Source organism: Saccopteryx leptura, chromosome 4 (genome assembly GCF_036850995.1).
Source record: "Saccopteryx leptura isolate mSacLep1 chromosome 4, mSacLep1_pri_phased_curated, whole genome shotgun sequence".
NCBI classification, from domain to species: Eukaryota; Metazoa; Chordata; class Mammalia; order Chiroptera; family Emballonuridae; genus Saccopteryx; species Saccopteryx leptura.
Genome location: NC_089506.1, coordinates 177,595,929 through 177,622,789, shown reverse-complemented (window position 1 = coordinate 177,622,789; position 26,861 = coordinate 177,595,929). Strand labels below are relative to the sequence as shown.

The 26,861-nt window shown below is 42.5% G+C and overlaps 1 protein-coding gene across 1 annotated transcript in view; it reads right to left on the bottom strand.

Moving 5' to 3' along the window:
- Window positions 1-23,668: 23,668 nt before the first annotated feature.
- HSD17B4 (hydroxysteroid 17-beta dehydrogenase 4) overlaps window positions 23,669-26,861 on the bottom strand; it is an 87,951-nt gene continuing 84,758 nt past the window's right edge. The window contains exon 24 of the mRNA XM_066382082.1: window positions 23,669-23,999. Coding sequence (XP_066238179.1) covers window positions 23,910-23,999 — 90 coding nt within the window. The 3' untranslated portion in view covers window positions 23,669-23,909. The remainder of the gene's footprint in view (window positions 24,000-26,861) is intronic.

Genomic DNA, 26,861 nt, shown 5'->3' with positions numbered 1-26,861 from the left:
TATATCTGTATTTATTTATAAGGCCATTTTCTTTCTGTTCTACTTTAAATTTTATCTTCTCTTTTTCCTTATTACTTTTTTAGAGTTTGTCAATCTTGTCTAATCAAAAAAAAGCTTTTGATTTTGTTAATCTTTCTGTTTTTAGTAAGATATAGTTTTTTATTGGCATATAATTCATATACCATCAAACTCACCTTTCTAAAGTGCAGTTTGGTGGCTTTTAGTTTATTCACTAGAATGTGCAGCCTGTGTCCCTAACTCCAGCACATTTTCCTGACCCACTAGCCATCACTCTCCATTCCCATCTATCCCCCAGCTTCTGGAAACCACTGATCCGCTTTCTGTCTCCCCGGGTTTCCCATCCTGAATTGTTCATAAAAAAGGAATCGTGCAATATCTGGTCTTTTATGCCTGGCTTCTTTTTATGTTTTTAAGGCTCATCCACATTGCAGCATGTATTAGTGCCTCTCCCTTTTTATGACGGAGTAATATTCCATTGCATGGATATACTGTATTTCATTCATCCATTCATTAGCTGATGGACATTTGCATTTCCACTTTTGGGCTATGAACATCCATGTATACATTTTTGTATGGACATGTTTTCAATTCTTCTAAATATATATGTAGGAGTCAAATGGTTGAGTCATGTGATAAATCCGTGTTTAACTTTTTGAGGAACTTCCGAGTTTTTCCACAGTGGCTATCCATGTTACATTCCCCTCAGCAAGATGAGTGCATATCAACTTCTCCACATCCTAGTGGGTATGAAAAGGTATCTCCTTGTGATGTTAATGTGCATTTCCTAATAACTAGTGATGTTGAGCATTTTTTCATGTGCTTATTGGCATTTGTATATCTCCTTTGGAGAAATATCTATTTGAATTATTTGCCAGATTTTTTAATTGGGTTGTGTCTTTATTGTTGAGCTGTAGAGTTATTTTTATATTCTGGATAGTGGACTTTTTTCCACCCCCTTTGATCAATTCGTTTGGCCAAGATTTTACCTGTAAAGTCAGGGAGAAGCAGCATTGAGAGGAGGCAGTCTCCCGAGACTATCCAATGGCCCTGGGAGTCTGGCAGGCACAGGTTGGAGCAGCGAATTAGGAACGGCACAGGTCACCTTGTGTATGTTTTTATTAACTATTCACCCCATCAAGGCTCTGGCGTTGCTTGGGTCTTACCATTCCCAACACCAAAAACTTGGGGTGTTGTTAAAAATTTCTGTAATAAATTCCTATTTTTAGTCCAAGATCTTGAGGATATTCTTGATCCCTCTGTACTTCATCTGTAAAATGGAGGTATTATCCTTGAAGCATTGTTTTGAAGATTATATGATATAACGTATAGAAACACTTGGCTTATAGTTAATATATTAGACCTTCCTTCCCTCCTTTTAATACCTATTCCCACATTCTGTCTTCTAACATCTTAATCATTTTATTCTCATTGCTTAACTATAATAAACGTTTTCTTCCCATGCTATGAATTACAAAGACTTTCACTGGCCTGCTATGGGAAGAGGTACTTCTGCCAAGTTAAATTATGTGTGTATGTATATGTCTCCAGCCTTCTAAGATGAGTTTATGTCCTACTAGGTTGAAAAACAGCTCTAAGTTAAAAGGTAGTCTTGTTTTCTAATTGCATTTATGATTATGTTTGGTGCTGAACAGACTTTTACCTTCAAGTATGTGTTAAAGAGAATATTAACATAAAATAGTCCTCACTAGAGCTCCAAGAAAGATATATTATTCCATTTCTTTCTATACATCTAGCAGCAGAAATATATAAATTTTATTTAAAAGATTCAATAAACTACTGTTTGTAAAATGATAGATGGAAATCTGATTCACGATTTCCTTCTAGAACATGCAATGGGAAGAGGAAGCCCTACAGTGCACATCTGAGGACTTGAGGAATCCTCTTTTAGTCAGTGTCTAATATAATACGCAGAAACAATTTCAGTCTTTGCTATTTCAGTAGAGTCTGATAGGGAAGTTATTCAGCCAAAAGCAACATGCAGTAAGGAATAAATGGTTTAGTATATAATAGCCATAAAAGGGAAGGGGTAATTTTAGAAAATTAGGAGTCTCATGTCCCTAAGTTAAGGCATCCCCAAGGTGATTTTTGTTTCTTTTGTATATTGTTTCTCCTTGATGCCTATTGTCCTCATTTTCAAAAGCTCTGAGTTTGGCTTGAGGTAAAGTTTGTTCGTTTTAATTTTGTATCCTTTTCATTTTGGCGTAACTCCAGTCAAAAGTTTACTCACCCTTTCTATGAAAGGGGCTGATTCTTCCCAATGTTATTTGAAGAAAGGGATACCATTACTCTTCTGCCCACATTTGTAGCCACTGAATAAATTCTGATTACATTGATGAAGGAAGATATTCCTAAAATTTCATATTCCAGTTGGATTTCCTTACATTGCCAAATGAATTAACCTTAATCTGAAGAACAACTTTACATGTACAATGATATGCAAAAAGGGTTTTGCATTTAATCATATTTTATACCATTTAATTCTCATTGTAGACCTTTTACATAACTGATCCAACACTAACTGACTAAAAATCCCATGACTCTTTTCCCCTACTTATTTGCCTCTCAGCTGGTTTAAAATGTAATTTCTGCAAATGAAAATCACCTTTATTGAAATGCAACCATTTCACGGTAATCACCTATCCATAGTTAATTTTTATATGCTTTCATTTGAATAAAATTTCATTTAATATTATCAAATAAGTTCCCTTTGGGGCATGGCAATTTTCATATTGTCAACTGAACCATCAGTCAGGTCTGTGTCTTGGTGTTTCACAGAATCATTCTTTTTCCTTTTCCTATTGAACTCAGTACTGCCCTTCTTAGACTCAGGAGTATTTTATATGAAAGAGCAAGATAGCTCCCAGATTTATAGAAAAAAATTAATTTTGTCAGATGTGTGGCCAACTTTAGCCACCAAAACTCAGCCCCCTATCCCCTCCCTCACTAACTGCGAGGTGACAAACCAAACTCTAACCTTCACCAGCTCACCAAGAGTGCGTTCCGCTGGAGACCCCACGTTCCTGTTGCTGGGATCCCCTGAAGGCTTGTTGACTGGAGGCCTTCCAACTCAAGCACGCATCAGAATCACCTGGAAACCTGTTAGAACAGACTGCTGGCTCAGCAGATCTGATCTGGGCCCAAGAATGTGCATTTTAACAAGTACCTGGATGATGCGATACTGTTGTTTCAGTGACCATAAACTGAAAACCACTGCATGAGTCCCTATGTGTTGTTAACTCTGGAAGGATGCTAACTTTTCTCAACACATATCAATTTCAAAGATTCAAAAGATTAGAAAATCTGCGAAAACTTTCAAGACTTCACTTGCAGCCTGCACCAACTCGGGCCATCACAGATGCCATAACCAATCACTACAGTCACTCCCGGCCTGGATTCTGGACCTGCTCCCTTGCCAGGATTTCCAGAATTTTCCAGACTCCCCCTGCTTCACTGCTAGACTGCTGTCCCCCTGTCTCAGTATCATAGCATTATTGTTATACACCTTCTAACTCTTATAAGAGCCTGATGAAGAAAAATTTAGCCTGTTTTCTGAAGGCAGATAAAAACTGCTCACCAAGTCATGATCCTCTAAAGAACAAGCCCTTTTAGGGGTTCAACTTTAATTAGCAATCCAGTAAGTCCCTGTACATTTTAAAACATCTTCAAACTCAGAGGAAGGAGAAGTATCTCGTATTGGCTTCCACTATTGCAGATGCTTTAATAGCTTGTTGAACAATTCAGAAAGGCAAAAACATGCCCTTAATGAGCTAATCACTGCAATAGAGACGGCATAAGGTCAGGAGAGGCGATAATGTGGCTGGGACTCATGTCCCCTTACAATCAGCTTAATTTATTCCTCCTCATTCCAAGCCATTTACAAATGCACTGAAAATATAGACTGGGTTCTGCTCGAGTCCCTGGCGCAAAGGTCTGCGTACAGCACTGCTATGTTGGTCATGGAGCAAAGTTATGTCCTGATTTCCTTATGTCTAACACTGTATGGGAGATAGTTCAGGGAGCAGTCATGGGTAATCTTTATTAAAAAATAAAACCTTTCTGAATTATCTTTTCACAATAAACACAGTGATTTAGACAAAGTCAAAGCCCATTAACAGTTATAATTAATTTATAGCGAAGAGGAAGGATTTAAAGGCACAAGGGAAAACATCTTGTATTAGGATCACGGCTCACCTGTTTCACTTGTGCGGCCCCAGTCTTCATTTGTCACAGTATCCACAATGAGGTGGCCCTCCCGGCACCGAAGTACATGGAGAACACGTGTCAGACAGGCTGCCGGTTCCCTGGCTTTGGCTCCGAGTCACGGGCACCTTATTTAAAGCTCCCAGGCCTGCTCCCCAGCCCATTCTGAGAAAGGAAACTTCATGCTGTAGAGCAATGTCGGTGGCTCCCATCGCCCAACAGCAGCAGGGAGCTTTTCTTGCTTCAAAAGCACCAGGAAGGCTCCTCCCCCCACCCCCAGTAGGGCTGCCCCCCTCCCCCCCCCCCGGGTCTTCCGCCTCGCTGGGGCCTGAGTGGCCACAAGGCCGGGATGACCCTCCTTAGCCCGCTGGCAGCCCCGAGTGTCTGAGCAGCCCCTGACTTCTCAGCACCTTCGCCACCCCCGCCTTCCTCTCTCATTAGGAAAAGCTCTCCTATCCCCCCCTTAACACTGGTTGACTGATTGCACTTTAGGGTAAATGAATTCAAGTGCTTCATCTCAACCAGGTGGTTACTTTTATTCATTTTATCACTAATTACAGATTGAAATACCTTCTCCCCTTACAAGTATTTTAGCCATCAGCAAGCAGATAGAGGGAAAACTTGTAGGGAGTACTTAAGAACCACTTTCTAGAAATGGAGGTGGTAAGGTGGGCAGGAGGCATAAGCCGGGGGAGGAGGGAGCACCCCACAACACGGCCTGGGGCTGGGGCCCTTCCTTCCCCAGCGGGAACGCCTCAGCTTCCCCGCCGTCACGCCTGGTGCCCACAGCGCCCCCTCTCCTTTCCCTGGGCTCCGGACCTCTGAGATGGGTGAGGCTCCTTCTATTTGCTGCAGGAACTGGAGAAAAGCCCTTACATTTCTCAGGCTTCCCTGCTCATCTTTCCACACTGGACAGAGGGTGGGAGGTCATTCTGTCGATGGCCTTTATTGGGTCACACAAATGTCCAGTGATTCCGCTATATCAGGGGCTTCTGGTAAACAAAGTTGGAAAACACATCTTAGGTCTGAGGGCACAGCAGGGCCTCTTACCTCAACCTGCTGTATCAGGAGGTCGGGGTATCGGAGAAGAGGACATAATCCAGAATTCAGGAAACCAAGACAGAGCAGATTCCTTAAACGGGTCAAGCAGCAGTGACTGCCATCTCTAATAAAGGGCCACGCCTGAGGCCTGACATGAGGCTGGCTCAGAGGGCAGCTCTGTGTTGCAGCATGCACGTGGGAGGGGTCCAGCTTCTTATCATGCACATGGTAAAACCGAGCAGAAGGAGTAAGAATAGTATAATCACCAATCATATCGCTTCAACGCTTCCTAATTCAGTGTGCATTCCCTAGCACAAGGACATCTTCCTACCTAACCAAAACACCATGCCACCCTTAATAAAATTCCTTGGTATCATCTAACATCCAGTCCATGTTCAATCATGAATTGCAGAGAAATGTTTTTATTTTTTATGGATAGCAGGAAAATGAGTAATATTGAAAAATTGATTCTTAGTAATGCTGACTTAGAGATACTGAATAACTATCAAAAAGAAACAAAATGTACACTGGGTTTGTTTAACTGTATTAAAATAACCCTAAGTAAAACAATTTATGCAATTGCTTCACACTTATCCCCAGTGACCACAGATCATAATAACAATTATGTATGTCATTAAACGTGCACTGGATTATAGTTGGAACTGAGTAAACTGTACATCAGTAGTATAGGAATCTGCTTACAACTCTATATGAAAATTGTTTGCTTCCAAAGAAAAGGAACTGACCTAGATACTATGTTTAGATGCAGGGAAGTGTAGCTGATATCAAGAGTATGAAAGATCTTGGACTTCATCAAACTCCTGACAACCTTCTCTCATTACCTTTGCAATGATGTATTACGCTCTTAGCTAGGTGAGGAAAATGCTGATATGAAACTTCAGCACAATTACAGAAAATGCAATTTTTCTGGGACCTCTGAGAAGAAAATCTTAGAACCTGAAGGATTAGTTTTGCACACTGTAGCTGTTTAATAACTTCTCCTCCTCCTCTTCCTACTCCCTAAACCCACCTCAGATTTCCAGGTGAGGGTTCACAAAACTGACCTAAAGTAAATTACTTGTAATTCAGCATGTCTTTTGGGAAACAGTGATGATTACATCACAAGGCTTTCTGCAAAGTTACTGGACTACCTTCCTAAGAACTTTGCACAAATCCCTTTCTAAATCTAGCAGTAATAAGGATGCACTTGATTCACAGAAAAGAGCGGTGAACAGAAGGCCGGGGGCGCTCCACACACCTGTCTGCTTCCACTCCTGCGGCAGCTGGTGTTAGCCCGGAGGACAAGCCCCACGCCCTGTTCTCATTCTCCGCGGTCCTTGTGGCTGGCTGCTTGGTTTCTGCACCCAGACTCCACTGGCAGCTCAAGGGCCCCCGCCTGCCCCAGTGGTCAACCAGATTGACTTAGAATCCTGAGACAACCAATCTCGGAAATGTTGCCCTCAACCCATCAGTGAGGTTGTAAGCGTAACTGGGCAGCTCCTGTTAAGTTCATATTAGCGAGGCCTTCTGCAGAAAGGGAGGAAGGGAGCAGGTGGAAAGGAGAGAGGGAAAAAGGGAGGGAAGGTGAAGGTAAAGGGGGCGGTGCTGTGCTTGGAAAGGAACCCTTGAAACAAAGCACTGGTGAGCGTGTTAGAAATTTTTAGTCTGACAGCCCAGCTCTCCCAAACCATGGCAGCTATAAAGGGAATATAATTATACTTAACAGAAGCCACCTGCATTTTGAAGTTGCCCTAAATTTAAAGCTTCTGGGAGTCTTAATTAAATTTAATGAAAACCATAGCTGCTAAACAAAGATGTATTGTAGCTCCCACTTAGTTATTCCTGAGGAAATTAAGTAGCAATCATGAAGACCTACCTCAGCCTTTAAATTTAAACCTCTAGATATTAACGCCCAAAGTCTATAAATAAGGTAATGCTCTCTTCTCTTTATTAGCTAATAACATTGTCACACTACTCACCTGCTCCTGTAGGAAGAAAGAAAAACAGAAGTAGATGGGAATAGGAGACAAGAGCAAAGTTATCCTCAGTATGAAACGGCATTGTCCCAATTGGCTTCCCATCCCCTTTGAGCCCCTCCTCCACCCCACCATCACCTCCACCCCATGTGTATGTTACTTGACGTTGCAGTTTCAGTGTCTGGTTGATTCAGATCAGGATGGGTGTCTATAAGTCACAGCACCAGAACAGTGGTTCATTATGCTCCCATGGTAATCTGACTTCACCTAGACCACTGATATGTAGAAACAAGGGTGAACCTTCTGATGGATTGCAGCAGCACACTAGTAGAGAGACACTGAGAGCTGACAGCAGGCAGGAACTTGTCTCTAGGACTAGGACAGGGAGGGGAAGATGAAGTGGCCTAGTCTGCCTCTGCAGAGGGCAACCAAACAGTCCCAAGGCAGGGCACTCAGCGTTCGTGTGCTTCAGAAGCCCCTAGAGAGCTTACTACAGCACAGCTTGCTGGGCCCTCCCCTCAGAGATCCTGAAATCCATAGGTCTGGAGTGGGGCCGAAAAACTTGCCTAACAAACTCCTAGGAGCTGCTGATGCTTCTGGTTCAGAGGCTATATTTTGAGAACCACTAGTCTAAGACATGGTGTCTCAGAAGTTTAGAAAACTGAGGTGTTATTTAGGAAATGGTTTGGTATTAGGTGAATCTAATCCAAAAGGCAGAACACTGTGGTTCTGCTGAGTCCCAGAAATCTGTCCCATAAAAGCAGACCATCACAATCAGCTGAGAAATAAAGTCTCACCCTGGGAAAGGTAAACAGAACCAGATGGGATCCTGCAGCCACAGTCCACCGGCTGAAATCAGATTAGGACTTCTGTCCTTAAGGGAACCAGCCAACATGCTGTGGAAGGTCCCTAGGGGCTGAGGGACAAATCTGTGACAGATAGCTTCAAGGCGAGAACTTGAAAGCCTCTCCTACCCACGAGAAAGACCGGACTCGTCCGCAGGTAGACTGAAACAAGTGTTCCCTCTGCTGGCATAAAATCTCTGACAAGTGGAACCCACCCCAAGTGGAATCTTTGTCTGGAACCCACACAGACAAACTCCTGCCCACAAGTGCTCCAGGTCTTGACAATTCCTGTATAATTAAGCGGAATATCTGAATCATTAAACTCTACACTCAAGTGCTTACATTTAGAGCATTGTCTGCACCAATTTAATGAATCATAGAACACACAAGTATAGGCAATGTTATTAAAACTTTTATATTCATTTTTAATTAACTCTTAAAACAACCCCTCGAGACAAGCCAAAGAACATTCGAGAGAAGAGATTCTCGGGCATCACATACTGGCCCTCAGACCTGCCATTCTATGAAGTTGAGATCAGTGTCCTGATTCCAAGTCCAACATTGTTCCCATAAGACCACATTCCCTCCTTTAAAAAAAGTTTGAACCAAGTCCACAGAACAAGAGAAATTTAATTTCTCTTGCTTCATTGAGCCAAAACCAAAATCAACAGACCATATAAGGAAACATATTTCACCAATCCACTGAATTTTTTTTTTTTTTTTTTACAGAGACAGAGAGTCAGAGAGAGGAACAGACAGGGACAGACAGACAGGAACAGAGAGAGATGAGAAGCATCAATCATCAGTTTTTTGTTGCGACATCTTAGTTCAGGGATTGGGAACTTTTTTGGCTGAGAGAGCCATGAACGTCACATATTTTAAAATGTAATTCCATGAGAGCCATACAATATGTTTAACACTAAATACAAGTAAATGTGTGCATTTTATGTAAGACCAACACTTTTAAAGTACAATAAGTCTCTGAATTCTTTTTAATAACGTTGTTATGCGGTTACTAATCAATGATGAATAAAGTACTTCTTACCATTAATGCAACTTCTGGTGCTGCATGGTTTTGCTGATGGCTTTGTAGTCTGGTTGATACATGTTGAGGTTAAGCTTCATGCAGGCATTGAGACTTCCATCCGTTAAACGTGATCGTAGGTTGGTCTTAACGTTCCTTAGATGTGAGAAAGACTGCTCACATCCATACATAGAGCCAAACATTGTCAGTACAGCAATACTCACACGTTGCAGTGTGCGGTATGTGACGGGAAGTGCGTTCCAGGTTTTGACAATCAGCTGGTCCGTGGGTTAAAGGTTTTTCATTTCTCTCCACTTGTGTTTGCTCACCAACTCTGTTTGCTGTCGTGCAAGTCTTTCCAAATCTTCATTCAGTGACTCAAACTTACTCGCCCACATGTCTGAGGCCTTCAGGTCAGCAGCTTGTAGCTCAAAATCTCTGACGGAGACACTGGGGATGTAACTCAGGTCCACTGCACACTCGTGTGGATGGGTGATGAACTTAAAAAGACGAGTGTGCTCACGAAATTCTCCAAAGCGCACTTTGAATGACTGCAGGAGATTAGATGTGAAGCCCGCTAGCTGCTGGAGATCAACATGTTGAGCAGGGTCACTTGCTGTGCATGCATCTTTAAACTCTCCCAGTTTTTCAAAGTGTAGTAAATGACCTGTTTCAATGTCGGCAATGAAGAGTTCCAGTTTGTTTTCAAATGCAAACATTGCTTGTTGAAGGGATAAGACTGTATTTCCAACGCCTTGCATTTTCACATTGAACTGGTTCAGATGATCAGTCATGTCCATGAGATAGTAGAATGTCAAGAGCCACTCAATGTTAGCTAACTCAGGATGCTCGATGTTTTTCACTTCAAGAAAAGTCCAGATTTCGCTCAGACAAGCCGCAAAATGGCTGAGCACCTGCCCTCTTGACAACCAACGCACATTGATGTGCAGAAGTGGACCAAGATAATTATTCCCAACTTCATCCGCAGTGTTTTAAACTGGTGATCATTTAACGCTCAGGCAACAATAAAGTTGACCACCCTAATGACCAGTGACATCACCTCACCAAGCTGCTCGCCACACATCTGAGTACAAAGTGCCTCCTGATGTAGGATGCAGTGAAAACTTAGAATGGGTCTCTTTTCATGTTCACGAAGAAGCACTACGAATCCTCTGTTTTTCCCCCACCATGCACAGAGCACCATCAGTACACACCGAAATAAGTTTATCCGTCGGTAGATTTTTTTCTTTAGCGAACTCAGTGAAAGACTTGAATAAATCCTTCCCTCTTGTTGTCTCTTTCATAGGCAAAACAGCAAGACTTTCCTCACGAAGTGTCACCGACAGCATACCTTGCAATCATGCTGAACTGGGATAAATGGCTTACGTCTGTTGACTCATCCAAAGCAAGAAAGAAAAGAATGGTGCTGCATTTATGTCCTTCACTTGTGTTGCCTCAATTTGATTTGCCATCATGATGATACGATCGTGAATAGTTCTTGCTGACAGAGGCATGTTTTTTATTCATTTGATTATCTTGTCTTTATCCAAAAAGTCGTCAAAAAGTTCATTGGCAACATCAAACATGAATGTTTTGGCATACTCCCCATCCGTGAATGGCTTTCCGTTTCTCACAATTGCAGAAAGCACCAGCAAAGCTAGCTGAATTCTAGTCACCTTGTTGGGTCCAAACACGGAGTTGCTGCTGACTAGCTTGCACTCTGCACAGTAGCTCTTGACATGCTTTCTTCCTGCTGTCCCCCACTGGATATTTTGATGCAAATGTAGTATGGCGTGTGTTGAAGTGCCGCTTTATATTTGACCGTTTCATTGATGCAATTTTATCATTGCATATTAGACACACTGCAGAACCTGCTCTCTCTACAAAGGCGAATTCCTCTGTTCATTCCTGCTAAAAAGTATGATACTCCTCATCTTTTTTTCTTTTAGCCATCTTCTTTGTCAAAAGGGTTTCTGCAATTAGCTAGCTGACCACTTGATTAAAAGGAGGGAAGTTTACTTCCTGACCTCACAACGACCCGTGTACATTATGCATTATCCAATAAAAATTTGGTGTTTTCCCGGAGGACAGCTGTGATTGGCTCCAGCCACCCACAACCATGAACATGAGCGGTAGGAAATGAATGGATTGTAATACATGAGAATGTTTTATATTTTTAACATTATCTTTTTTTTATTAAAGATTTGTCTGCAAGCCAGATGCAGCCATCAAAAGTGCCACATCTGGCTCGCAAGCCATAGGTTCCCGACCCCTGCCTTAGTTGTTCATTGATTGCTTTCTCATATGTGCCTTGACTGTGGGCCTTCAGCAGACTGAGTAACCCCTTGCTCGAGCCAGCGACCTTGGGTCCAAGCTAGTGAGCTTTGCTCAAACCAGATGAGCCCACACTCAAGCTGGCGACCTTGGGGTCTCGAACCTGGGTCCTCCACATACCCAGGTTCTAGTCTGATGCTCTATCCACTGCGCCACTGTCTGGTCAGGCCCACTGAATTTTCTAACACATAGCACAGCCCGTTTTCCTAAAGAAGCCCCTCCCTGCCTTAGGAAACGGAACTCTCTGTCACTAAAGGTAACTGAGCAGGGGCTGCACAACTACTTGCCAGGTACATTTAAAAAAGGATTTGGGCACTGGTGAGTGGACATTGATGCTATTGATTCTGTTGGGCCTAAATTTCCTTAATTTCTCTGTTAGGCTACTCTTTAAAAACAGACAATATCCCTATCACTCTTTCTATAATTTGTATGTGTTAAATGTTTCTGTGGGACCTGTCATTTCAAAAGACAATGACAACTCAGTATTTTTATTGCAACGGTTAACATAAATGACTTTTTTTTCATACTTGCCAGTTAATTTTTGACAAGTTGAAGTACATGGTAAGCTTTTTTTTTTTTTTTTTTTTTTAACCAGAATCCATGGGTTTTGGAATTTCAAAAATAGAACAATACTAGTATCACACTGTAATACTGGTGGCCAAGGCCAGGCAGGTCCACACTGGATTCAGGAAGACGATAGAGAAACTGCGGAGCCAGAAAGCGTTGGGTCATTCCCATTTAATAGATTCTCCCAGTGGCAGACGAGCAAATAGGGAAAACCGCTTCTCAGAAGAACAAACAGCGAGTGACCCCTCACAGTAATAGGCTGGCAATTCGCCCCCCACAATCCCCTCTGAGTGCAAGCACCCGTAGCCTTACACAGACTGTCCACACGTGGTGCTGCCATGTGCTCACACACTAATCAGGCAAAGTGCCTGCTGCCAGGAAACCAGCGAGCAAGCCTAACACAGCTGTTTCCCCCACACCCACAATCCCATTTGTGTGTGTTTCTTGCCCAATGGCACATCTGACTACCTGAAAGTGTTTTCTTTAATCTTCTTTGATGCACTCTCTCTCCTTTTCTTTCTGCTGCTCACACTGTCAACTTTTAAAATATCTTTCAATAAAAATATTTTTTTTGAAAAATGTCCTTAGGCATCAACCTTGTGATGTTTATTATAAAACCTTGCACATTTTTAATGGAGTCATTTTAAAAATTCTGCTGATAAACCCAAGTAAAAGCATATTAATATTTTAAATGGAAAGCCCAGCAAGGCTACATGCCACATAGACTTAGGAGTTAAACAAGCTGGGTTAGACTTTAGGCACCAATATTGTGACTTTGGGAAAGCTTCCTCTCTGGAAAAAAGGATGAAAAATGCAAATAACTCATATCAATAAACTGCAATAATGACGTAGGTGTGGTACCAGCATAATGCATAAGGCAGCAGCATTTTACAGTGACTGAGCACAAAGACTGCTTGGACCCAAATCCCCAATCTGCCACTTAAATAGCACTATGCTCTTGAGAAAGTTATTTAGTCTCTCCTGACCTGTTTTCTCATCTTTATACTGGGGCCAGTAACATTATCTACCTCATAGGCTTGTTGTGATGATTAGCTGGGTTGATACCAGTAAAGCCGCTGGCACAGGGCACTTGGGCACTAGCTCCCTTACCTGGCATCCTTTCCCCAAGCTATCTCTGAGTCTTCCTATTCTCCTCTTCCTACCTTGCTGTCCCACTTTACCCGGAAGGAAAAAATACATGTAAGCTAGAGGTAGAATTTCTCTTAGGGAGAGAAATCTTTTTCTTTAGCCATGTATACTGAACTCTCGTTAGCTATAAATAGAGGCCCTCCAATGGCCTGGTTGGGAAACAGGGCTAAACTGTTAAGTAAAACAAAGTAGAAGGAGATTGGAGCTTCTGAAGGCATGGAAGATGGGTTGGGCAGACAAAGGAGGAGTCATCCTGTGTGGAACTTTTCAGTGGTGGCAGTGGCGAAGGCAGTTCTAAGAGCCAGTGTCTAGTCTAATATATTCCACAAGTAGCCTGCTGGGCTAAGGCTGTGATATAAACCACTGCATGCTAATTTTTTTTTTTTTGGTATTTTTCTGAAGTTGGAAACGGAGAGGCAGCCAGACAGACTTCCGCATGCGCCCAACCGGGACCCACCCAGCATGCCCACCAGGGGGCGATGCTCTGCCCACCCGGGGTGTCACTCTGTTGCGACCAGAGCCATTCCAGCGCCTGAGGCAGAGGCCACAGAGCCATCCTCAGCGCCCGGGCCAACCTTGCTCTAATGAAGCCCCGGCTGCGGGAGGGGAAGAGAGAGACAGAGAGGAAGGAGAGGGGGAGGGGTGGAGAAGCAGATGGGCGCTTCTCCTGTGTGCCCTGGCCAGGAATCGAACCCGGAACTCCCACATGCCAGGCCAATGCTCCACCACCAAGCCAACCAGCCAGGGCCTCCATGCTAATCTTAACACTTCAATAATGGTCTATGGTGGTGGTGGTGGTGGTGGGTGGTACCAACAAAAATGAATGCTATTCCACATTTACATTCAATGCACAATAAGAAAGTAGCTGAATAGAGTGAGATGAGAAACTGACTATTCTATAAAGTCAGAAAATCATATCAAAAGGTGATAAGAAAGCCATCAAAAGCCACAAAGAATACATGGACATGGTGGTGAGGATATCAGAGTTCTTACTGTAAGCGGATGGGAACTCTTTCAATTTAAATATTAAGTGAGAAGTGATCAATAAGGCTTGAAAACTTGGGCTCCCACCACCTTTCCCCCACCAAGACTGTTTATATCTTAATTATACCATTTTCTACCTTTTTATCACTGGCTTTTCATTGGACATACATATACCATATAATTCTTACTTGATCAAGTGAAATACTTGATTTCAAAGCAACGCTAGAACTTTAATGTTCATAGAGTCCTAAAATCTGGAAACTAAAAGACCTCCTGGGGATCACATAGTCCAAGCTCTTAACAGCTAGGAAACCAGCCTAGAAAGTGACTTCGTCCACTCCACAGGGCTGGTTACCAGAAGCAAATGGACTTGAGTTTTCGGCCAAGGGCAACCATTCCTCCCTCTTCATAGGAGTAGCTGTTTCAAATTAGAAAAGGAATAAAAATAAGCCTCAGTATATAAGATGGCTCACAAAAGCTGCCTGTATATGTTTTATTTGTTTTTGTTTGTTTTTCATTAAGTTAGAGGTAGGAAGGCAGAGACAGACTCCCACATGTGCCCCGGGATCCATCTAGCAAGTCCCTACCAGGGGATGCTGCTCTGTTGCTCAGCAACTGAGCTATTTTAGCACCTGAGGAAAGGCCATGGAGCCATCCTCTCAGCACCTGGGGCCAACTTGCTTGAACTATTCAAGCCATGGCTGTGGGAAGAGAAGAGGGAGAGAGAGAAGGGGGAGGAGTGGAGAGAGAAGGGGGAGGTAGCTTCTCCTGTGTGCCCTCACCTGGAATTGAACCCAGGACTTTCACATGCTAAGCCAATGCCCTACTGCTGAGCCAACCATGCAGGGCTGTACAGGCTGAGTTGAGACATTAATCTACTTCAGCAATGGATAATCTCTATTTCAACTATGCCAATCAATAGTGTCAATATATTATTATATCAAATAACTTTCTAATGTAGCCTTAGAATACAATGTCATGAAAAAGTTCATTCTTTGACATATAAAAGTGAAATTAAGTATAAAACATGTCCATTGATTATCAGAACTTCTAAAGTTAGTTTTCCAGTGTCTTGAAATGATTTTCAGTAAAGTTGAATTAAAGTTAACAGTTTAGAAAGTCCAATGCTTTTACAAAAGATGAGACTTTAAATAATTTTTGTTGTAGTCTAATTATTGAATAAGTGATTAAAGTAATACTCACTGGATTTATGAAGTGAAAATCAAATAACATATTAATTAACAATTTGGAGAACTGGAACCTATGATTTCTTGTAAACGGCTGAATGATAAAGTCATAGTTCTATAGCAATTCAATGTTTACAAGAAATAATTTCATCTTTAAGATTTACAGAAAAGATAAAGGTGAGTTACTGTCTAGAAAGTGGAGTTAATAGACCATGTCTCAGTTCTCTAAGTATTATTCTTTTATAATAGCTACCGCATAAGCCTAATTAAATTCAAGAGAGAATCTCTGTCAACTACAAGATAGTATCAAAAAAAAAAAAGACAAAGAATATTGTATCAGTTTGGATATTGGAGGAGGAGTGGAGGTCTGGAGGTCTGAGTCCCTGAGGTGTTATAAAAAGGCTCTTGGGGAGTGGAACTGTAATATATCAAAGGTTGACCAGGGTGTGAGTTAGGGGCATGTTTTCAGCTCTGCAAGGACAGTCAGAATTTTAAAAAACCTTTAAGACTTTTCTATAATTCCAAAGTTATAAAGTAAAAAATACTGCCTGCTTTAAAGAAACAGCACTTTACAGAGCCCCATTCACCTTAATCATATTATCCTTTAAAGATAGGGATGGAAAAATATTTAGAAGCACTGCTTAGAATGCATAGCAGACTAAACACAGCCAGAGGTTGGAGACCTGGTTGGTATGACTCACACCTCTCCTGCTGTGACCTGGGACAGCTCACTTGGAATTTCACTGCCATCTGCCCAATGTCCAAATGTATTTGTTTTTGTTTTTTAAATTGTCAACTCTAAACAACAGAACTATTAGTTCACATGTGGGGAAATGCTTATTTTTTAAACAATTCATGGGAAAATGTTAATTATCTAATTAATTAAAAATGACAATTTGAAAACCAAGCTCAAGTAGATGCAGAGAACAGACTGATGATTGCCAGGGGTGGGGTGGGGTGTAGGGGGCAGTAATAGCTAAACTGTTTTAATTTTAGGTTAGAAATTTGAATAAAAATTAAATCAAACTTCAGAAACAATGAACAGCTGCTAAAGAATTTCTTTAAATAATAGCAACTTTAAGACATAACAATAAAATTAAATATACTCATTCATTGTAATCGGCTGCTTGAGGTTACATATATATCTTCTCTTCCTTATTCACATCTAAATCTCCAATGCCTATTGCACATGAAAGGTTCAGTAAATACTGAGCTGACTACCCACTAGTGGCACTGAAAATTACTATTTGTTAATCACTATGGTTATATGTAACAAAAGCCATGTTGCTGGAATAGCACTCATATTAACCTGAAAGGTTAAGAGGAAGGGAAAATGGTTTGTTCCTCTCTGTTCAAACTTACAGCCCCCTTGCAGGCCAATAAACTTAAGTCCTCCTAACCAGGCAGAGGGAAAATGAGAGAGGCCTATTGCTACAGGAGCTGGTGGGCCAGAATGTAGTGGTCCCAAACACCCCTCTCTAATTTCACAATCTGAAATCTAGATGAAATACCCTCACAGTCCAGATGCCCTCCTTTGGAAAGCGGGCCAAGGCAGTGGCTCACTTTGGACTGTGGCTTGGTTGCCACTGAGCCTCAGTTTCAGTTGATTATTCAAAAAGGCCAAAGATTCAAATCATTTGCTCACACAGCACTACCCACCTCCTCACGACACACTCTATGAGCGGGACGTGCTTTCCCAGCCAGAGCAGGGGCCTGGCCATCCTCTGCACACAGGCCAGCGGCCACTTCTGGTCCTAGTGTGCTCCCACAGCCACCTCCTTTGAATCAGAAATCTACCGTATTTCCCCATGTATAAGACGCAACCTTTTACGAAAAATTTGGTGTCTAAAAACAGTGGTTGTAGTTTTTTTACTTGCATTTCCCGCTTTTTTGCACTTATTTTTGCGCTCATGGTTGAAGACGGTGATCTGTCATCAGACACAGATGAGGACAAGCTAATGGATGGGAGTTCTGACAGTGATGAGGAGCTGTATGAATTTTATGATGAGTAAAACTTGAGTTCAATAACTTTATGTAATACATTTTTTTTTCAAATTTCGGGCGCCAAAATTAAGGTGCGTCTTGTACACGGGAGTGTCTTATATCTGGGGAAATACGATAAATCTCACTGCTCCCATTGCTTTTCTTGCTTGGCGGCACACAGTTAGTGGTGCTGGGAACTGAAGCCCTGCTGCAGTCTGCAGGCGCTGGCTCACAGAAGCCTGTCACTTTCGTTTTCTGTCGCAGAACTCAGCACTCCTAAATATGCCGACACTTGCTCTCCTTTCCTTCCTGCCAACATGGGACAAGCACAAGCGGACCCTTGAGGCTGTACAGGATGCCGTAAAGCTGCTCTCACCTGTGACCCAATAATTCCACCTCCGAAAAGATTTCATCTGAGAAAACTATTCAGAAGAAGTGCTGTTTACAGATAGGGCAGTGGTTCACGAGTGCTGGTGAGGATGGAAAGGTGATGCCCGAGTCGCTGGTTTGCAAACGAGTAGAGCCCGGCGCCACAGTGGACAGGTCCGCATCAGCCCCGTCCTCGGAAGGCACAGGGCTCCAGTGGGAGCGGGGCTCCAGTGGGAGCGGGGCCAAGGATGAGCTGCAGGTTGTAACTGCCCAGATGTGGGAGTGGGGCAGAGCTTGTCATCCTTGCGTAATTCATGTGAATTCATACTTACATAATATTAGGATTTAAAGCAAATAAAAATGACACTTTAAAGTTTTGTTTTCTAAACCAGTGCTCTCAACACCTACGTCCACCCACAGGCCAAACCCAGCCCCGGGCCTGTTTGAGTGCAGGTTTTTATGTTTGTTAAAATGCTATTTAAGGAAATGAATAGGCCGTAAGTGGGCTGCAAAGTCTAAAATATTTACTATCCGGCCCTTTACAGAACATGTTTGCTGACCCCTGATGTAACTTCAAAAGATACTGATGGATATAGAGCTGTTCAGCCCCCTTTCACCTGGTGCTCATTGAAGTAAGACTTCTTATCTGTGTTTTCTGGTTTCCTTTTGTCTTCCTCCATGCTGCCCTCAAAAACTCCCCCAGCCACTGCTGCCAAAACCATACAGCTCTCTCTCTCTCTTTTTTTACTTGTCTACTGTGGACTCAAAACTTATTCAACAAAGTTTCTTAAAAGAAGGGATCTGGATGAGCCTGCGAACAGCTCTGAATTTTAGTGCCTCAACATTTTACTTCTTCAGGTTTCCTTTTATTTATTCTTTTTAAATATATATTTTTTAATTTATTCATTTTACAGAGGAGAGGGAGAGAGAGAGAGAGAGAGGAGAGACAGAGAGAGAGAAGGGGGGAGGAGCTGGAAGCATCAACTCCCATATGTGCCTTGACCAGGCAAACCAGGGTTTCGAACTGGCGACCTCAGCACTTCCAGGTCGACGCTTTATCCACTGCACCACCACAGGTCAGGCCTCCTTTTATTTTTTAAACAATTCTAACCCTCGTATCTAGATGTCACCTACTAGGCAACTTCAGCTAAAATGTTTATTTACTGCATATACGTGTGATGTAAATCTAGATTCGTCTTTTAACCAAGACTTGTTATTTTTCTGTTTTGCCTATTTGTGGGTTTTTAAATAAGTTATTTTCTTTCCTCTCCCCTCTTAAGTAGCTTAGTCCACACTGACCTAAAATCTTCTGCTCTTCAGAAAAGCCCTCTCCGTAACTTGCAGCTTCTGAGGCTTCTCAACTTCAGAATATCAATGGGACTGGATTATCATTTAGTTTCACTGCAGTATTTGTTGACCTAAAGGACAAAGTTAATGTTAGGGTAGTATTATTATTAATAGATTATTACTCATATCTATTTTTCTATCATTTTAGAAATCAGCTTTCTCAGACTATTTGCTTTAAAATATAGATACCAAGTTCTGTGAGAAGTCCGAGACTGTTCTACGAGCGTTGGTTAAGAACAGCTTTGCACAGGCGACACGTGTGGGATGCCTAAGAGTATAGAGGATTTTACCACACGATGAGGTGAAAAGCAGCTTAGGAGAGCCAAGGAGCCCCTGGGTAGACATTCCTGATTCGGCACCCCAGGACCCAAAATTCCGTTATCACATGCGATTCTCTCTCAGGCCTTGTAGCTTAGATGCAGCTGGTCCCATCAGCACAGCAGTTAACACGGCACGCTTGAGACGGCTATCCTTAGAAATCTTGCTTGCAAGGTTGGCCCTTGGCTGGCATCTGGGAACTTAGATCTGAGGAAGGTTCCCACCATTCCTTCATTGAAAAAAGTGGCTCCCTGTGCTGAGCTGTACAAACCATGTGGTTTATATTAACTGCCTGTTTTCCTCCTAGGAGGCTGGAATTTTGGTACGTGCTCTGGCAGAAGCCTATGTGACCAACCTCCCAACTAAAACCTTGGACACTGAGTCTCGGTAGTCATTCCATGCCTGTCGTCACAGTGTGATGCTGGGGAATTAAGCATGTTCTATGTAACTCCATGGGGAGAACTCTTGAAAGTCCCTTCCTGCTTTCCTCTGGACCTTGCCTTCATGCAGCCTTTTCCCTTTTCTGATTTTGCTTTGTTTTGCTGTAATAAATCAGTCTTGAGTCCAACTCTAGGCTGAGTGCTGTGAGGCCTCCCAGGAAACCACCAAAACTGGGGAAGTCTTGGGAATCCCCTTTACCTTTAGCTACATGTAAGGCCCTTGCAGATGCAGTCCAATGAATACATCCACCAACTCTGGCTGTTGTGATGGGTTCAGGGATTGGCTATTAACCCCATCACAACTAGGGAGACCAGGAGTGAACTTCACGGGGGCTTCTGAGAGAACCTATGACTTCTGTTTCTGCTGGTTGATTTGGGATGGGACTGTTGGCTGCCTTCTTGTACCACAACAGGAATAACCAGGAGCTTCCAGGAGGATAACATGGGGCAGGTGGGTAGAGCAGGCAGGGAGACAGCAGGGGTTTGGACCTAGAAAACACTGAATTGCTTGATCAAGCCTCTTGAAAGCCAGTCTAATCCTGAAGTTATGTGGATACGTTCTGTTACACCAATTTGAACTGGTTTTACTTGCAACTGAAAGAATCACAACGGATATAACCTTGAACCATGTTAAAGAATCTGAATTAAGATAACCATTCCAGTTTTCTCAGTTGGAAAATCACACGGTCAGAAGGCCCCTCTGATGGGTGGTGAGGGTGTGTGGGCAAAGACTGGCGAGACCAGAGGGAAAGTCATCAAGTGTAAGGACAAACTTGGGTAGTGGTACCAAAGAAGAAAAGCCATAAATATCCAGGAAATAAAAGTGACAAAAGTTGGTGGATTAAATATGAGGTGTGGCAAGATAAGAGTCGAAGATGACTGGTTTAGGCCAAAGGTGATGCTCTTCACTAAGAGAGAAACAGAACAGACACAGATTTGGGAAAGGAAAGAGAGAGAGAGATCCCATGTTTATTTTAGACATTTATCTGCAGTAACAGAGAATTACTGCAGTCTAGTAATGGTTTGGAGCTGTGGATGGGACTGGGGAATTATGGAAAGATCAAAGCTAAAGATGCAGATTGCGAGTTCACAGTACTTAGTGAATGCTTGAAGACTGTCGATTAAATTACCAGGGAAGAAAATGTCTACCAAAAAGAAAAGGCTGAAACCTCAATCAAAAATTCTGAAAAAAAAAAAAAAAATAGCCCTGGCCGGTTGGCTCAGTGGTAGAGCGTCGGCCTGGCGTGCAGAAGTCCCGGGTTCGATTCCTGGCCAGGGCACACAGGAGAAGCGCCCATCTGCTTCTCCACCCCTCCCCCTCTCCTTCCTCTCTTCCTCTCTGTCTCTCTCTTCCCCTCCCGCAGCAAGGCTCCATTGGAGCAAAAGATGGCCCGGGCGCTGGGGATGGCTCCTTGGCCTCTGCCCCAGGCGCTAGAGTGGCTCTGGTGGCGGCAGAGAGACGCCCCGGAGGGGCAGAGCATCGCCCCCTGGTGGGCGTGCCGGGTGGATCCCAGTCGGGCGCATGCGGGAGTCTGTCTGACTGTCTCTCCCCGTTTCCAGCTTCAGAAAAATAAAAATAAATAAATAAATAATTCTGAAAAAAATAGGTAGACAAAGATAATTACAAAAGAGACAAGAGATGAACTCATAAGTTCATTAAGAAGTTAATATATTTCTCATTGAAGGAGAAAAGGGAAGTAACAAATTAAGGATGGGGCACTCAATAATATTAGCTATTACAGAAAGGTTCAGGAGCCTGGGGACCAATAAAGAAGCTGCTGCCAAATCCGGATGCCAGTGTCTCTCTGCCCTTTAAGGCTGACAGAGGTAAGTTAGTAAGATAATTGAAACATCACTTTCTCAACACATTTTAAGCATCTACTGTATATATACAACATATTTATTAATGTATGATGACATTTGATTAATTTCAATATGCGATTCCAATTTGGAAGAGCACTAAGCTTTTCCAAGCTTAACAGGGACAATAGCTATTATAAAAGACCAACTTAAAAGACTGCCCTTGTTTTGTTAATTTGGTTTCCATAACAATGTATCACTCTGAATTGATTTGATGATACTATACAGAGTTCATGAGGCTAAGGCATACAGGCCGAATATGTAACTTTTCTTCTATGGCTTCTACATACCCTGCTCTTCCAGCACTGAGCTAAACATTAAAATTCTAAATTTCTGAGACCTCTCTTGAGCCCCAAACTCGAGTGCCCTCAGTCTTGTTCCCTGAAGCAAAGTTCTGTGCTGTGTGCCCCCAGGAGCCCTAGTTAGGACTGAAAGCATGTTTACCCAGCTGCTGGGAAAACTGACTATAAGCTATTGCTCTACTGCTGTGCCCCAGGTCCTGGCGCCTTCACCAGGCAGAGCAGGTCATACCCAGAGACTAGTTAACTCAGGACAAATCTGAAGGGCCATCCAGCTTCTGAGCTCCTTAAAATGCCTGCTGAAGGCATTGTAAAAACGCACCACAGCCTAACTTCTCCGTCTGCCTAGCCCTGCTTCCTTCGTTTACCCCACACTGCCCTGTGTGTGTTGACCCCAAAAAACACTTCCAAATATTCCCTGCCTACGAATCTTCACCTCCAAGTCCGCTTTCCTGAGACCCCCCCACACCCACACACTCTCTACTCAGCTGTGCTCCGTGACCGAAACTTACTCTATCCCTGGCCTGAGCACCCATCCACTCGCTTTCTGATGACAGCTGCAGCCAAGCCATCAAGAGTGTTTCTCAGCACACATCATCTGAGCTAAACGCTGGGGAAAAGAAGGATATGCTTGTACTTCCTAGTCACCAGCTTATGATTTAAGATGACCAATTAAGCAAGAAATCTATATTTGACAGACTTACAAGCATTAGATGAAAGTAAAGAATTTCCAGCAAAAGGGGGAGAGAAAGAAAGAAAACTACTTGCAAACACAAAGACCTTCCTCTTGCCTTAAAGCAAAGAATGAAAATGAGTATATCGATGAAAATTCATGTTAAAACTGGGCTTTGATAAATTAGAGAACATAAAAAAAAAAATCAAAAAGTGGTCCTGGCCGGTTAGCTCAGTGGTAGAACGTTGGCCTGGCGTGCAGGAGTCCCGGGTTCAATTCCCGGCCAGCGCACACAGGAGAAGCGCCCATCTGCTTCTCCACCCCTCCCCCCTCCTTCCTCTCTGTCTCTCTCTTCCCCTCCTGCAGCCAGGGCTCCATTGGAACAAAGTTGGCCTGGGCACTGAGGATGGCTCTGTGGCCTCTGCCTCAGGCGCTAGAATGGCTCTGGTTGCAACAGAGCGAAGCCCCAGAAGGGCAGAGCATCGCCCCCTGGTGGGCATGCTGGGTGGATCCCGGTCGGGCACATGCAGGAGTCTGTCAGACTGCTTCCCCGTTTCCAACTTCAGAAAAATACAAAAAAAAAAGTGTAAAACACATCAAAATGGTCTTACTCATTTAATTTTTCTTTCAACTTAAAAATGCTACCACAATTCTTTTTTACTTCTTAGTTTTGGAGAGAGACAGAAGCAAGAAAGAGGGTGAAAAGCATCGACTCATAGCTGCTTTCACTTTAGTTGTACACTGAATTTCTTGTACGTACCCTGACCAAGGCTGTGCCAGTGTCCCCCTGCTTAAGCCAGCGACCTGGGGCTTTTTTCATGCTAGCAACCTTGGGGCTCAAGCCGACAAGCTCTGGGATCATGCAGATGATCCCCTACTCAAACCAGTGACCCCATGCTGACAAGCCCACGCTCAGAGCCAGAGACCTCAGGGTTTTGAACAGGTGACCCCAGAGGTCCAGGTAGGTGCTTTATCCGCTGCACCACCAGTCTAGCATATACATGCTATCACAATTCTAAAGAGACTAGACTTAAGTAAACATTTTTTTATTATGAAGACAAGATCTAAGAAGGATAATTATGTTATATTAGAGCTGCTTGTAAAAATAACATGGAAAATTAGTAGAAAATGAAAATCTGAAAAGTTATCTGAAATCTGAAAATGTTAAGCAATTTCCCCTGCATCTTAGTTTTGATCACTTTTGCTGAATCGCTTCTGCGTGTTTGGGTGAAGAGTATCTTCTGTCTTTATCACACGAGCGAGCGCGCCCTTCAGAGCTTGGCATAGTCTTTCAGGATCATCTGCAGCTTCTGGCTCAGCATGATGTTCCCTCTGGCCTTCAGTCTGCCGCTGAAGAATGCCTGCAGAGGAGAGGGGAAGGGTGCCGAACTTTACCATGTTACCTTTCATGTGAGTTTCTAAAAGATCATTGCTAAAAAACATAATAACTGTTCAGATTGAATACAACTGAGTTGACTCTTGACAACTAAGGCAACTTTTATCTAGCGATCATAGTTTAATGATTATAGATATTCTTGACAGCTAAGAAAAAATAGACACCTTTTATATTTTAGAAAACCATAGAATAGCTTATGTGAACTGACAGATTGGAAGTTCTGCTTCTACCTTCACCTCTGGCTTTACTCTGCATTCTTAAACATGAATTTGAGACCATATTAATAAAAGACTACTGTATTCCTAAGAATTAGAATGTTAAATTCAGAACTTTTAAAAGCAGATTAAATATATTAAATCTTCCTGAAATAGAAAGCTATAAAATGATAAAACAAGACAGTGTCAAAGTGAGTAGATCCTGGGTATAGCATTAGAATGCCTGGGGTAAAATCTAGGCTCTGCCACTTCCTAGTAAGCTGAGCTTGGGCCAATTAGATAACATCTGTGAGCTCCGGCCTCCTCAGCTACGAAGGCAGGACAGCAGTGCCTAAACCACGCAGCTCTGTTGTGTGAGTTAAAAGAAATAGTGTGTAATGTGCCCACATGGTAAGAGCATAGCACACATTATCACCAAGCAAAAGGCTGTCATGTTACAACACTTAGAGCTCCTGTACTTCTGTATCTGACCTGACAAAAGAACCTTGTACAAGGTGCTAAAGTTCTTCCTCAGTGTCAAGGTCCCTATCAGTAAAAATAAAAATAATCAGTTTTTATAGCTTTTTGAGAAAATAGCATAGAATGTGAAATAAGAAGTCCCTGGAGTTTTTAGCCAGATCATATAATATGATAGTAATAGTCATGTATACTTAACATTTACAAAGCAGCCCTACAAATCTCATTTCAATTGAGAAGCACAGCCATCAACTTGAAGTGGGGTCTTCTTTTTGTTTGTTTGTTTGTTTGTTTTTTTAATTTTATTTTTTTTAATGGGGTGACATCAATAAATCAGAGTACATATATTCAAAGAAAACATGTTCAGGTTATCTTGTCAGTCAATTATGTTGCATACCCATCACCCACAGTCAGATTGTCCTCCATCACCTTCTATCTAATTTTCTTTGTGCCCCTCCCTCTCCCCCTTTCCCTCTTCCTCTCCCCCCACCCCACTTAACCACCACACTCTTATCAATGTCTCTTAGTCTCGCTTTTATATCCCGAAGTGGGGTATTCTTTACCCCCAGTTGACAGACGAGAACACAAACTCAGCGAGCTTAAATAACCTGTTCAAGGCCACAGAGTCAGCAAGGAGTAGACCAAGTCTTGGACTCAGGTGTTCTTTGCTCAACAATATTTCCTGCTCATTAACTAGTAGCAACTTGCTCTCAGAAGCAAATCTTCATCAGCTGAAGGAAAAGCTAAAACTTAAAATTTCTTATCCCAACCCAGCCTCACCAGGAGGTGGTGCAGTGGAGAGAGCGTTGGACTGGGATGCGGACCACCCGGGTTCAAGACCCCAAGGTCGCCAGCTTGAGCACAGGCTCATCTGACTTGAGCAAAAAAAAAAAAAAAAAAAGCTCACCAGGTTGGACCCAAGGTCACTGGCTCGAGCAAGGGGTTACTCAGTCTGCTGAAGGTCCACGGCCAAGGCACATATGAGAAAGCAATCAATGAATAACTAAGGTGTCAAAACAAAAAACTGATGATTGATGCTTCTCATCTCTCTCCGTTCCTGTCTGTCTCTATCTATCCCTCTCTCTATCTCTGTCCCTCTATAAAAACAAAAAACAAAAAACTTCTGATCCCAGAAATAAATAATAAGGGAGAACTCACTGAATCAGGATCAAGTGCTAGATACTGAAATTAGGAGACTGGACTTTTAGAAATAAGACTGCTTGTCAATGCAGTTACAGGAATGACAGCCTGTGACTCCTGCAGGGAAGGAGCCAGTGAAGACCTCTTGCCAGGTGGCAGAATCTGAGAGGGACTCACAACCTAAAGTATGAACACCCAATTCCTTGAAGTAAATGCACCAATATTTGATGGTTGTCACTAAGTGGAAGAATTGTATATATATAAATCTTTGTTCCTATCTGACTATTTTCTTAGAATACATTCCTAGAAGAAGAATTACTAAATCATGACATTTCTTACATAAGGTTTTTGGCCACACTTCCATATTGCCATAGTTTCCAAACTGTACACTGGGAGACACCAGGGTATCACAGCAAACCCACACAGATACTAAGGAGTATTGAAAAATTGGTCAAATAGAAAAAAGAGCTACAACATGAACAACCACTCTTGTATGGACCTAACTACGTACTTAATAAACTGAATCTTCAGGTATTTCTTTGGGTCTAGAAGTGCCACACAATAAGTGCTGAGATATGATTTGCCATAAAGGAAGAAAGTCAGTGAACCTTTGCCACAGTGCCTTCCAGAAAGATGATCCCAAATTAACATTCCTTCCAGCTACATGTGAATTCTCTTATCCCAACCTTAACAATACTATTTCCTTAATTTTTCAAAATTCGAGGCAAAAATGACATGCTTTAATTTGCATTTTTAGATACTAGGGAAAATCTACAGTTTTCCTTATGTACACTGGTCATTTCCATGTCTTTCATTAATTACTGGTTCATATCTTTTGCCCATTTTTTCTATTAAGGTCTTAGTACTTACCAGCATTTTTGATAGGTTATGGGTACCAATATACTGTGTATCATTATCATCTTTATTTTCCCCAGGTTCATGGGAATACTTCATGGAGTCTGACATGCAGAAATTTTTGACTCCAACATAGCCTAAACTACTGCTACCAAGTTTAT